The sequence below is a fragment of the Sabethes cyaneus genome, chromosome 2, assembly GCF_943734655.1.
Source record: "Sabethes cyaneus chromosome 2, idSabCyanKW18_F2, whole genome shotgun sequence".
NCBI lineage: Eukaryota > Metazoa > Arthropoda > Insecta > Diptera > Culicidae > Sabethes > Sabethes cyaneus.
In genome coordinates, this window is record NC_071354.1 from 35406288 (window position 1) to 35420440 (window position 14153).

General features: G+C 41.2%; 2 protein-coding genes across 4 annotated transcripts in view; both read left to right on the forward strand.

Moving 5' to 3' along the window:
• Positions 1–3507: 3507 nt before the first annotated feature.
• LOC128737357 (PSME3-interacting protein) lies at positions 3508–4769 on the forward strand. The gene is made up of 5 exons (XM_053831980.1): positions 3508–3766; positions 3841–3939; positions 4003–4163; positions 4230–4449; positions 4506–4769. The coding sequence occupies exons 1-5, from the start codon at positions 3670–3672 to the stop codon at positions 4709–4711; spliced, it is 783 nt and encodes a 260-aa protein (XP_053687955.1). The 5' UTR covers positions 3508–3669; the 3' UTR covers positions 4712–4769.
• An 813-nt stretch (positions 4770–5582) lies between these two features.
• The window catches only part of LOC128734505 (rho guanine nucleotide exchange factor 11), a 168753-nt gene continuing 160182 nt past the window's right edge, over positions 5583–14153 (forward strand). For 2 of the 3 annotated variants that reach the window (XM_053828741.1, XM_053828743.1), the window contains exon 1: positions 5583–6169. The gene's annotated coding sequence lies outside the window, so the exon portion shown is untranslated. The remainder of the gene's footprint in view (positions 6170–14153) is intronic. The other variant, XM_053828742.1, reaches the window with a different exon arrangement.

The following is a 14153-nucleotide window of genomic DNA, read 5'->3' on the forward strand; positions in this document are numbered from 1 at the left end:
CAAATCGTGGTAAGCCTTCTCAGCTTCTGGTGTCCATTTAAACGGATCGGTAAGAAGCATGTCGCGTAAGCTTCTGGCTCTAGAGGAAAGGTTCGGAATGAATGAACTATAATAAGTTGCCTTACCTAAGAAAAGCTGCAATTCATCTGGCGTTGATGGGCGTGGAGCATCACGGATGGCTTCGATATGTTTATCCGACTTGTGGAGTCCCTGGTGATCGATTTTGTGCCCTAAACATTCGAGAAACGGTACGGCGAACACACATTTTGATCGGTTGAGCCGCAAACCATTTACTTTCAACCTTTCCATTGTATTTGTTAGCGCTAGCAGTAGATCGTCGAAGTTGTTTGCGAAAACGATAATATCATCATAGAAACTGACGACGTTCTCCAGCTCCTGAAGGACGGTTTCCATTCGGCGTTGCCAAATAGCAGGGATATTGGCAGCTCCATAAACCGCTCTCGTAGGACGGATAAGCCCGTGTGTCGTGGTGTTCAGCGTAAGTACGTGGCTGAATTCGTTGTCGATTGGCAAGTGTGTATAGGCATCGGTTATGTCCAAATGGCAAAACAAGGCAGCTCCCTTCATTTTATTGAAAATTGAGTCGATTCTTGGTATTGGATGTTCATCGACGACCATCCTCGGATTGACGGTTGGCTTGTAATTACCGGTGATCCGAATACTACCATTTTTCTTCACGACGATGTGTGTCGGTGATGCCCATTCCGAAAAGTCCACTTTTTGGTAAAATCCTGAAGCGAGTTTTTTATCGATTTCTGTTGCATAACGTTCGCGTAAGGCAAGGGGTACATCGTGCGCCCTAGCGAAAACTGGTGATACATCTGGTTTTAAATGCACTTTTGCTGGTGGTCCCACAAGCTTACCGGGAATGTCGCTAAAAATGTCACTAAAATGTTCCAGTAGTTCTGATAACTTAGCTTCTTCTTTCTGACTTAGTGCGGTAGTAGCAAGCGAATTGACAGGCACGCCGGGTGCGAAAAGTCTATTTAAGTTGATCTGGTCAGCAAAGTGTGTGATCCATTCTCGACCAAAGAGGGCTTCAGATTTTCCGGATACTATGTATACATTGAGCCTACGCGTTGCAGCTCCGACAGATACGTTCACAGGTGTGCGACCAATACAATTGATACGGTGACCGGAGTAACTCGAAAACTGTCGGTCCGTTGGTAACAGCGAAAGTTTCGGTTTGATAGCTTTTAACATTGTTTCTCCAATAATCCCGCATGGTGCTCCGGTGTCTAACTCCATTTGTAAAGACCGCCCTTCTATCTGCACGTTGATCATCTTTTTCCCGATCGAATGTACGTCGTACACCTGGCTTAACGACTGTATCGAATCAAGCTCAGAAACTGCGTCCTCTTGTGATTGAACTTCGTCGGTGGAAGAATTTTGTAAATTGACCTTCGTTGATCTGCACACTCTAGCAATATGGCCTTTCTTGTTGCAATTGTTGCACCTTGCATTACGGAAACGGCAATGATTCCGTAGGTGGTGACCGCCACAACCATTACAGGGGTCCGACACCCGATTGTTGTAACTACTGGATTGCTGCCTACCACCTAGCGACTCGAAATTTCGCTGTCGCCGTTGTGCCGGGTATGATGTTGACGGACGGCAATCAGGTTGCGTTAGTTTTCTATATCTGGAGTTTTCGTAACCGAGCTTGTTTGCGGTTTCAGGATTCGGCGATAGTGTCCCTGTGTTCACCTCTCGTGCTGTGTTGTGGGTTGCTTCTAGCGTGTGCGCGATTTCGTAGGCAGCGTGAAACGTTTCTGGTTTCTTTGCTAAGATTTCATCACACGTATCTGTAGCCTCGAGTCCATGTAAAAGTTGTTCGATCAACATTCGGTCCAGAAAGTTACCGTATTCACAATGTGATGCACCTTGTTTCAATCGTAAGGCGAACTGCGCGACCGTTTCACCTTTGCTGGACGATCTGTCTAAATTTGATGCTTTCTACAAATTTGTTTTTCGTTCGGTCAAAGTAGTTGACCAGCGTAGCACGTAGTTCCTCGTATGGTACTTCTGCAGGATTCCGGGGGGTTACGAGGAACTTCAACGCGTTGTTCAGTTCAGCTCCCATGTGAACTCTGGCATAGTGTGCGTACTGACCTTCTGGTATGTGGCTCAGCTGCAGCGCCCACTCAAATCGGTTGAGATAGTCCGAAACGGATGTCCCTTCTGCGGACCGGTATTCGTTCATAGAGAATGACGGGACTTTCGGTGTTGGAGCAGCAGCGTCTCCAGCAGGATTCCGAGGACCGATATTCGCCTGTTCAACAGCATTTCCGATTGACGTTCTGAGGGTTTGCACAATCATTGCAGATAGCGCCTGCATGAATTCGTCATTGGCTTGGGCCATTTTCGGCCGATTATAACCTCACTTTCGTACGACCGGTTTATTAATGTTATCCCACTTCTGACACCAATTTGTCGTGTATGTGGGTAGATTTGTATAGGGATCTTATACGCGGTTCGATATACGCGCAGACATAACGGAATTCGAATGATTATTTGAGAAAATATGATTTTTATGGAGGAACATTTGTAAGCGCGAACGCGGTTTTTATTTTCTAGAAAGAACTGACAGTTTACACTGGAAAAATTATGACGGTTGGATTGCATACATAACATACAATAATCATTTTCATCATAATAATCATCATTTTTGTCAATACTATAATCATTTTCGTCACCAAATGGCTACCAAAATCGAAATCCCACCAATATTCCGCTGTATTCCATATTCCTCCTTTTGTTAAGGAGAAATGAGTCGTCATTGATTCTGTAAATTTCAAAAGCAATTTTTTTGTTTGGAACAAAAACTGTGTTCATGAAAATATATTCGCTGTGTTCAGATTGGCAAGAAGACATTTCTATAAACAGCTTTTGAGCCCAAGAACTGCTTCCGAAATGATGCAAATTTTGGCTTTAGCTTTCAAAAAGTCGTATAATGCATGTAAAAAGGTTGATTATGCGACCTTCTGACAACTAAAACCACATTCTTAAATGATTCTACCTGTAAATAGGTCGGATTTAGTTAAAGCTAGGTTGAAACTACTCAAAATGTCCTTAAAGTGTACAAACTCAGATTTTGACTAGTTTTTTAACCAAAAAATTGGCAGTATGAACTTAAAAGAGCGTTATTTGTCATAGAGAATAATTCACTTATCGGTAGCAAGTAGCCAGTATTGATTGAAATTTTTACCCAAAGTTTGAGTTTGTACACGTTAAGGGCATTTTGAGTAGTTTCAACCTACTTAGCTTTAACTAAACCCGACCTATTTGCAGGTAGAATCATTTAAGAGTGCAGAATTGGATTTTGTCTTGATGGGATTTGTTTATATTTGGTTTATTGGCCCTTTTCAAATGTCTGACGAGAAAGTTCAATCTTGTTTGATTGTCACTTTTCAGTAACGTGTGTAACATTGTTTATCAATCATCACACTTTATTAAATATTGGTAAATAATATTTTTTAATCGAATTCAAAGAATTTGGTGCAAATTTTTCGTTTCAACGCATAATTGGATATCGTCGTCATTGTATTGCTTGTGAATCACGGCTACTGAGAATTCAAAATTCAATTCCATCAACTGTGTGTGTGTTGTAAAAAAAATTTAAAGTTCAAACGTTCAATTTGTTAAACAATGAGCAGTGGATTCGTAACCGAAACCGAGTTGGCCGAGGCTCGTCAGCGTCGCCAAGAAGAATGGGAAAAAGTGCGGACAGCAGATCAACCACTGGGTATATGAATGCTGTTGCCGTAGTGTAGAAAAGTTGGATTGTTCTAAATTGCTTTTAAATTTCGATTTGTTTAGAGGCCCCAGAAGAAGAATATGATGGAAGGTCTCTGTACGATCGACTTCAGGAACAAAAGCAGAAAAAGGATCTGGAATATGAAGAGGCTCACAAATTAAGTAAATCAACGTAGTTGAACAAGGGTTTTTGAAATAATCAATGTTCGGTTTCTAACATTTTAGAAAATATGATCAAAACACTAGATGATGACGAGGTGGAGTTTCTGGATTTGGTCGACAAAAATAAGCTGAACGCCGAGAGACAGGCTCAGATTGAGGAAGCAAAGGAGATGTCCGAGTTTCGGCAAAAAGTTGCTTCCCTACACGAACAGCGTATGGATGAAGTGAGTGTTTGGTTAAAAATAAGAGATTATTCATATACCTGCATAGTTGTTTCTTGATTTCATTAGCAAATTCAGCAGCAAATGAGCAAATCCAAACCGTCAAAAGTATCTGTCGTCTCGAATCGTATGTCACAAAAGAAAATTTTAGCAGGAGTTGTAGTGAAGAAACGAAAGTTGGAAGAGGAGCCTTCAGAAACTCCTAATAATGAAAGTCCTATCGAGAAAAAGGAACCAGCAAAAACTAGTACATCGAAAGACCTGTCAATGACAGAAAATAATACCCAAAGTATTCAGCAATGCAGCAAAAAAGTAATTTAAACAACAATTAATTATCGACAACAGTTTCAGAACATCAGACCCCGACGGCTGGTAACAAGAAAGTAAAGAGCGGTGCCCTGCAGGTAATTGGGATACTTCCCGGTCTAGGATCCTATCGAGAATCGACCGACTCGGAGGCTAGCAGTGACTCCGATGAAGATCCCGTCGATGCCGGTCAGTACGATTGGATTGGCCGAAAGATAGTCAAAGAAAAGGAGGAATGCAAGTAACTTTCTATTCGTTGAACTAAGTTGGGTAATTTTGCTGGATAATACATTTAAGAATATGATGGAATAACATTGTGTATGAAATGATATCCGAATCCGAAATCAATGCTCCCACTTTGGAACATGGGGCGTTTTACACGCCTTAGAGTCGTTATCAATCTTATAACTTGCGCCGGCAAGAGGCTACATGGTTGGTAAATGAGAGATGGTGAGGCGGTGAGGGTCCTGAAAATAAGTTCATGTCAAAGCCATTTAAATGAATCGGTAAGCTTGCGGCTACAAATCCCTGTTTAAGGGTATGCAGGGGTTATTAAAATATCAGAAAAGGAATCAGTAAGATTTTTTGATTGCAGTAGAATTAAAAACATTTTTTTTTTTTTCATATCTAATTTAGTAAAAATATTTGATGATTGATTCATCAAATTTGTTTAAAACTGAATGATTCTACTAAAAATTTACTTATTTTAAACTGTTTTTTACAAGCAACTCTAGACTCTAGAAATTAATATTAGAACGGTTACAATATGATACATTTTTATTTTCTTTTAGAAATTGTGCAGTAGAAGGTATACAAATTGTACCAATACCTTATTTAGTTTTATATCCATTCGATGGTTCCCTCGTTTAATCACAGATTTTCTGGAAACATGTGTTAGTGCCTTCATGCAAAACAGCCAGTCTATCACGAATCAGAATCATAAACATTATTTTGTGCCCGTAAAGAAACGTGTGAAAGAGCAGGACGTAGCACATAATCTAGAGCGGGATGACTCTTGGCCCAGTCGAAAGTTTTTCCAGCAACCAGCCTGCCGCAGTACTAGTAGGAGCAGTCGTCAGACATCATCCATTCAGGTCATCGTTGGTTCAGCAGCCAATTGAAATCTTCCGTTCCGTGCAAGAAGACAGTGCGTGTAAAAGTTTGAATTGGATTCGCGTGAAAATCCGATTTCAAGCGCAAATCGCGTTCCGTAGTGCCTTCGAGATCCGGTGTATTCGTTGGGTTCAAATGGATTTGCATTTTTTCCGTGATTTTACAGTGTAAAAGTGAACAAATTTTTATGGATATTTTAGTTTTTCCTCGTCATTCGGTCGGGGTTAGGCCAGCAAGGAAGATCACGAAGAAGAATAACAATAATACCACGGCGAGTGCACAGCTAAAGGTCGATGCGAGAGAAAAGAACAGCTTATAGCTTTCTTCCTCTTCAATGAGCGGATGGGTTAAGGTGTGTACGTGTAGTTGTGCCAGATGAAACACAATGCATTAATCGGTTTGTGTTGAGCATGGCCCGCGTGTGTGGTTGTGGTGACGAAAGGTTGTGTTTCACCGTGTGACGTAAAGTTGTCCATGCCATAATAATTGATTCAACACTGTGTTCGTAAAACTTGGTGAAGAATTTACTTGTCAAATTCGAGTGAAAAAAACAACGATACAACCAGAGATCTGTCAGCAAAATGTTCAATGTAAGAATGTGTTTTTTTTTAATATAAATCTACTTAATGATGTATAATATATAATGATATGAAAAGTCACCCAATTTTGTTTGTTGCACCTTTCCGGGCTAATAAGATACGGTTATTGTAGATCAGCAAAAGCAGGCGCTTGTGTAACCTTTAAAAATGTTTTGGCATAACTTGACAGTCATAAAAATTGCTTTTAAAAAATGGAGGCTTATGTCGTAATACAATATCAAACCTTAAAAGAGCAGCAAGGAGTTGATCAAACGGTATGCCTTGACACCGTCAACTTTACTGAAAGCTGATAGGGATAGTAAGATTGTGAACATTTCGATGAACAAAAATGTTCAATAAAATTATGTGCCACTCAAATAACCGAGCAATATTTCTTTTGCTGATATGACAAAAAGCTGTGGCAATATGAAGATGAAAGATTGAATCATAGTGTTCGAAAATCCCATTTCGGTGATCTACTAAAAAATCTTCACCATCTAAACCTCCTTGTCTTAATGATAAAGTTGGGTCTTACTTAAATGAGATGAGTTTTGGGTAAGGAATAAACAGCGAGAATGGTAAAATATAACGTAGAACTATTTTTTGTTTACTATATTGAGGTGCACTTAGAAGTACGAGAACTGAATATGTAACGAACAGTGTCTATGTTTTGCACGATGATAACTCAGCCTTCTTTCAATGAATTTTAGAGCAATTGATCACAAACTTTTCCATGCATTGATTGATATAAATATAACAAAAATTTGTCGGGTCACTATCGAAACAAGCAAAAATACTAGGCACTGTGGAGAATGAACGTATTAGTCAATCATGTAAACACGCTTTTGCTTCCCTCCAATTCGTTTTCATAGAAAAATTCTAGAAAAAATGACAGAATCCTTGCCTTTCAGCTGGTCTAGAATTGATTATTTCCATTAATCCTAGAGCAAGTTGATGTCCCGAAAGTAAACAATCTTGTAAAAGTGTAAAACCAGCTCTGCTCTTCGAACGAATTCATTATTTGTTGAACAGTGTACCTAGGCCAAACTTGACGTCCTGAAAGTAAACCGTTAATACTTTTTTATACTTTTTTACATTATCATGGTTTACTTTCATATTTGTTTATATTGTCATGGTTTACTACTAACAATAATTCAATGATTATTTTCTAACTCCTGCGTGAATATATAATTCCCTAGTTCACCAATCTTTCTCAACCAGTGTCGTTTTAGCCGACGAAACCCTCGTCAGAATCCTTTGAATACGTTAGCTTCATCGACGTTGTTTCCGTCGTGGCCAAATCAAGGTCCTTCGTCCAGAACCATCGCCAACAGTGCTTTCGGTACCTGACTACAAGTGATTAGATTTAACTGTAGTCGCCTTTGACCTGAGAAAAGCTTTTGATAACCAAAATCCTATGGTAGTGGAGGGAGCAAGGAATGTTGCACTTCTTATAAATCATCGAATCTATATCGTTTTTTTTTTTGGTTACCGGGTTTTAACTGCCGAAGGATCATTCACCCCAAAACAATCTATGGCCCTCTTTGAAGGTGATCTTACAGGTCATATTAGTATTCTAAAAACTATTAGTATTAACCTCTTGTAATCAATAATGAAGACTGGATGGAAAAAAATATAACTAATTGAATATTTCGTGTATTTGAGATTAGGCGTGATTCTTGGGTGTTCCCAATCTTCATCCAGGCTCGACTGTTTTCTATGCAGATGGTTCAAAAATGGATAATCATGTGGGAGCAGAAGTAACTGGCTCAGGAATAGACTTAGACATATCAATTCCTATAAGCCAACTGCATTCGCCAGTTAAGCAGCTCTAAACGCTTTAAGGTCCGTGACATGCACATCAAAATATATAAAAAAATTGTCTTGTCGTAACCAAGTCAACTGATATTAATTAATTAATGGAATTAATGGAAATGATAGAGCTGATGCGCTTGCAAGACTCGGATCATCTCATTAATTTGTAGGACCTGAGCCCTTCTGTGGCTTATCTGTGTCTGCCTTAAAAATGGCGCTGAAAGCATGGGAATGCACGAAGGTGGAATCAAATTGGAATAACACTTTCATTGCTAGGCAATCAAAACGGTTCATCTCCCCAAACATTTCTATGACTCGTAAAATTCTGAAACTTTCAAAGAAAAATCTATACATTTATACTGGTCTTATAAGAGGACATTGTCCGAGCCGCTTTCACCTGAAGCTTATAAGAAAGCCTTAAGATAATATATGTCGCTTCTGTTATGCGTTTGATTAAAAGGATTAGGATTTTCGACAGAGGAGCTGCTGGAACCCTTTGATTTTTGGAGAACATCTCCTAGTACAGTAGTGTACTTCATCCGAATTGTATCACCGGAGTGGACAATGACGGTCGCTTCTAATAGTGGCGCATCATCTTGACAATGTCATCGCAGCGACAAAAATACCCGAAATGAAAAAATAGACAATCTATATCGTTGTAAATCGTTTTATTCAGTGTTTCATTCGCTTCATTGTCGTCATTGTCGTGCTTCGGTTGGTTTTCAGTCTCATCTTCAGCTTGGGATTGCTCATTCTAGATCACCGTAGCTTAGTTGCTTCTACACTGTCATTTTCTTGCTTACGGGTTGTCTAACGCACAGCGTTTCACTCGGCATTCGTCTACGAAAATGACACCCCGACTCTCAAAAAGTTGCTTTGTGTTCTTGTTGTACACCATACCTTAAGACCGTCACGTACCCAAAGAGACACGCGTCGTATCTCTTGTCCCATTTCCTTCACTTTTCACTGCCGGCCACTGGCCGAAAAACTTCTAAAGGCTCAATGACAGTCCCTTTGCTGGTGAACGGTAGGCCGCGTACAAAGCGACTGTAACTACTGCTTTTGCTCAGAAACTATTGTCCAGGCCTGCATCTAACGACATACGCTTCCTGCTTTCTGCCAGGTTTAATTAGCTTTCTGTTTTAAGATATAGCTTGATGAACAAAATTTCTCCGCTTTACTTGGTTATGTGCTAGCGCTTTCCAATTCATTGCACATTTCGAGTGCTCTCCGCCATCTTGCTCGCTGCACCCCTGGTCGTCTTGTTCTTACCGGATTTGAAGCAATCTCCATCGTTGCAGGGTAGGTGTGCGTTATTCTTACAAAATGCCCGTCTATCGTGCAGCTTTAATGTCACCTTTTGAAGACTGGGTTCGCCATAGAGTCGTTTCTTGAAAACTACGGCCACTCGAAGGTTCTCCTCGAGCATTGTCCACGTTTCATGCCCGTAGAGTAAGAACAACCGACCCTATGAGCGTCTTGTGTAGGGTACACTGTTCAACCGCAATCGTTTGTCGAGCGCACAGTAATCATGATCTCCGCTAATAATACACCTCCGAATCTCGCGATTGGTGTCATTGTCCGCCGTTACTAGTGAGCCAAGGTAGACAAATTCGGCCTCGGTTTTACCGGCCCAAATGTCCGCAACAGATGTTCTGCCGATAAGATTTTGTTGAAGATTGTGCCTGGCATGTTGATATCCACTCGGTTCATAACACCTGGTAGTGCTATGTTGAACAGCAGGCACGAAAGTCTAACATCTTGACGAAGCACTCTGTGTGATTCGATTGAAGTCAACAATCCACCTGGAATCCGAACACAGGATTGTGTACCTTCCCGTGTTCTTGGAGACGACGAAATCGATATGTCTTAGGCTCATTTTGGTCGACCTGAGCAAATTCCCGATGACGATCTTGATGTCATGATTCTGCACCTGCACATTTGAGGATTGATTGCCCGCCGTCCAATCACCCATCCTTGCATCTCGCCATTATACTATGAAAGCTATATCCAGCTCTGGCGTATTGCCCCAGCTCTGGTAGTTGATATGTCTGTTGAGCCCTTCCAGCAAACCTGCAGCGCTGCGTCGTCGAGCTTGCGGCTCTTCAATACGTCGGAGTAGTACCGCGTAGTAAGCTTCCAATCCATTATCGTTATTCGTCGCTTGGGTCTATTCCGATTGTTCCCGTTCGAATTTTTGTTATTCATTCATTACTTATTAGTTTTCCATGGTGGCGGCTTGCAGATCTGTGGTACCAACCCCCAATCTCACCCGAGGACCAACGAAGCTCGAAAGAGCTTCCCTGTCAGCATACATACGACCTTGACTTCCACCGCAGTTGGTTACCTGTTCATCACTAATTTTGGTCATAACCCCTCTAATACCACGAGTAGGTAGAAATAGGAGTTGCTGAATAAATAGTACAATTTTCTAGACACTTTTGTACTCCTGGGCGGATTTGCAGTTGACGCTATTATTCGTCCTAGTTTCAGCCAATCATCGCAAGCTAGTCAGTTTCCGTAGCAAGTCTATCATTCGAGTTGAAACACTGTTCCCGAACGTGTCTGCAAGTCCCACGCTTTTTTGACCGTTTTTGCATTCTGCACCAAGCCACAAATGCTCCGACAGATGATGTTGTCTCGTTCCGACATTTCATCGATTACTTCCGGATCCCCATTGTTGCGTTCCTTCACGGCACACCAAATCTACTTCCTACTGGAGTCCATCTTGGTGGCAGACGCCCAGGAATTGTAATTTCCTGCTAAGAATTTTCTTTGCTTGCACTGAAACAACACCTTCAGGCATCAGCTTAAGCCGATGTTCCGACAGCATGCACTCCAGAGCGTGTTCCATCACCACAATTCGCATTAAGTTTAGTTTCAGACCTTCGTCAAATTTTCACGATTGAAAAATGAATTTCTTCCTCCAAATGGAGTCGTTTCTATCACAGTTGTCTGGGCCCGTAACCTGATATAAGTTGGTCTGACTGAAGTGAGCTCTTTATAACGAATGAACAGAGAGAATGAGTCATGGCTTTTCCTGACAATATGTGCTTTACCTGGTTCAATCAAATTCTTTTTTTTTGTTAGATTATAGCCGCTTTAACAGCTTATGTCATTCGTGACTTCTGCGGGGTTGGGATCTGAACCCGGGTCTTCGGCGTAAGAGGCGTCAACGCTGACCACTACGCCGGGACTGACCCCTCAGTCAAATTCTTGAATGAAGTCAAGATTCTGCAAAAACAGATTGAGAAAAAGGAAACATCACTTATACCGAACCGGTTATCTTAACATGAAAAAAAAAACAAGGAAACCAGTTGATGATCAATTTTTCGAAGTAAACAGAAGAGCTTCGATGTAATGCATTAAAAACTGTTTATTCAAGGCAATTTTTTAAACATCTTTAGTCAACAAGTATAAAAGCAATAAGAGTATTAAACATTTTGCATGTACTTTTCAGAAATATAAGCCCTGAATTGGTTTATTTTATGATTTCTGTCAAGTCTCCGGAACTGACAGACAATTTTTAAGTAATGATTTTTATCGATTTCTCATTTGGCTTCTAAAATGGTGCAAGTGCGTGCAACCTATTTTTATTCCGGTACTGGGGAACTTGCACTTAGTGTTCCACTGGATGAATGTATCGAAAAAAAAAACTAATGATATAATGATTACTGGTGCGTTGGGGTTCAAAATCCACTTGTCCAATCAATATTTTTCGTGGCCCGGTATGTTATTGTTTTTCCAATTAGTTAAATTCTGCTTACTTATTTATTTTTGTCCGAAGTGATATAATTAGCTTTCGGAATTAGTAATATTTCAAATTACCCGGTGTATCGGGTTATTTTAATGTAATCTAAGTGAATAGATTTCTAGATGAACCCGAGGTGGAATATATGAAAGAGATTTTGTTTCTCTTCCTTTATAGAGATTTTCAGAAAGCAAGTAGATGCATAGTTGTCTACGTGACAGAAGGTGGAACTGACTGGGTGGGACTTAACAATGGAGGGTTGGAGCGTGCTACAAGGAACGTGAGTATGAATGTATGTTCCGCCATAACTTTAAAATGTCCGGACGGTTCTTGAATATCTGGACTTGGAAGGGTGGAAGGTCCGAATAAGAAAAAAGAGTTGCATTTCTCTGGCACCTGCTAGCATGCACTGATAGTGCATACGATATAATTGTCTTGGTCGAAACCTGGCTTGACGATCGAACTTCCTCTACACAAATCTTCAGACCGAACTACGAAATCGTTCGCTGTGATCGAAATGTGCAAATCAGCCGTAAATCAACGGGTGGCGGCGTTGTAATAGCAGTTCATCGCCAACTCAAGGCCTCTGTCTTGGAACACAACGATTGGTTACCTGTCGAGCAAGTTTGTGTCAGTATAAAATTAACTGCTCGCTGTTTATATCTGTGCGATGTCTACTTCCCACCAGACCGGATAAGAGATGCCGTTCTTCTTAAGGCTCCCATGGCTTCGGTTTCCGAGATTCCCTCGAGAGCTTCCGCTTCTGACGACATGCTCATATTGGGCGATTTCAATCTTCCCAGTATAAATTGGTGTGAACGCGGCAACGGATATCTGTTCGTCGACTCCAGTTCTTCAACACTTCCCCCGATCACGAATGAATTGCTCGCCTGCTATAGCACAGCTACTTTGCAACAAATCAATAAAATCCTCAACGCAAACGGACGCTGTTTGGATCTTTGCTTCTCCAGCATTCGCAGTCTTGCTCCAGAATGTGTGTTGGCACCGGCTCCTCTCGTCAAGGACGCCCTCCATCATCCACCATTACTGATTTCGATTCGTCAACATACACCGTCCAGGATGTTTAATACGCCACTGCCCGTGTACTACGATTTTATTCGCGCCGATTTCGACCTTATTCAAAGAACTTTAACGTGTATCGACTGGGATACAGCCCTGGATGCTAATAACGTTAACGCTGCTGCTTTGACGCATATTTTGAATTACAATATTGACCGTCACGTGCCTAAAAAACGATACGCACAGAACCGTATCTACCTTGGATAAACGCTACGCTGCGTCGCCTCAAATCCGAAAAAAAGCTGCATTAAGGCGGTACTCAAGGTACAAAACCCAATCACTGCGAAACCACTATCTGGCGCTCATCAGACGTTACAAAAAGTTCAGTCGTCACTGCTTCCGTAAATACGTAAACAACGTTCAGCGTAGATTAAAACGTAGCCTTAAGTCGTTCTGGAAATATGTGAATGTTCAACGGAAATTCTCCAGTGTCTTTGTTAACGAAACGCTGTCTGACACAGAAGTATCGACAGGACTACAAAGCGTTCCCAGTCTCGGCGACTCTCTCAATAACCTGACTATTGACGAAGCTATGATTAGGCTGGCCGCTCTAAAGTTAAAAAGCTCTTCCTCCGGTGGTCCGGACGGCATACCTTCAATCTTTTTAAAGAACTGTATTGAAGCCTTAGTAGCCCCAATCCGTCGTTTGTTTAGCTTATCGATTAGCTCAGGTTTCAACATTCCTTCTGCATGGAAATCCGCTTATATGTTGCCAGTTCATAAGAAGGGTAATAAAATAAACGTGGACGTGAACAGAGGAATCTCCGCCTTATGTGCATTATCAAAACTGTTCGAGCTCGTTGTGATCACACCAATTTCCTCGTTCGTCCAGCAGTATTTGGCCGATGAACAACACGGATTCATACCCAAGCGCTCAACGACCACCAATTTACTAACACTCACTTCCCACATAATGGACTGCTTCAGACAGACGTCATCTAGACGGACCTCTCTGCTGCCTTTGATAAGCTGGATCATCAAATCGCTATCGTCAACTAGATAAACTCGGCATTGGAATGCCGCTGCTCCAGTGGTTTAAATCGTATCTGTCGAATCGTCTCGTTAATGTATCTATCGACGGGTCCATTTCGCAGGCTTTCATCGCCTTCTCTGGAATTCCGCAAGGTAGTCATCTTGGTCCTTTGGTTTTCCTTATCTATTTTAACGACGTCAACATAACGCTCAAAGGTCCTCGGCTTGCGTTTGCCGACGACTTAAAACTGTTCGCAAAAGTAAATGATTCGTCTGATATTCTCGCACTCTAGGTCAGGGTTGCCACATACACAGATTATTCTGTGTTTAACAGATATTTGAAAGAAATCGCCTGTACAGAATCTGCATGCATAGAAT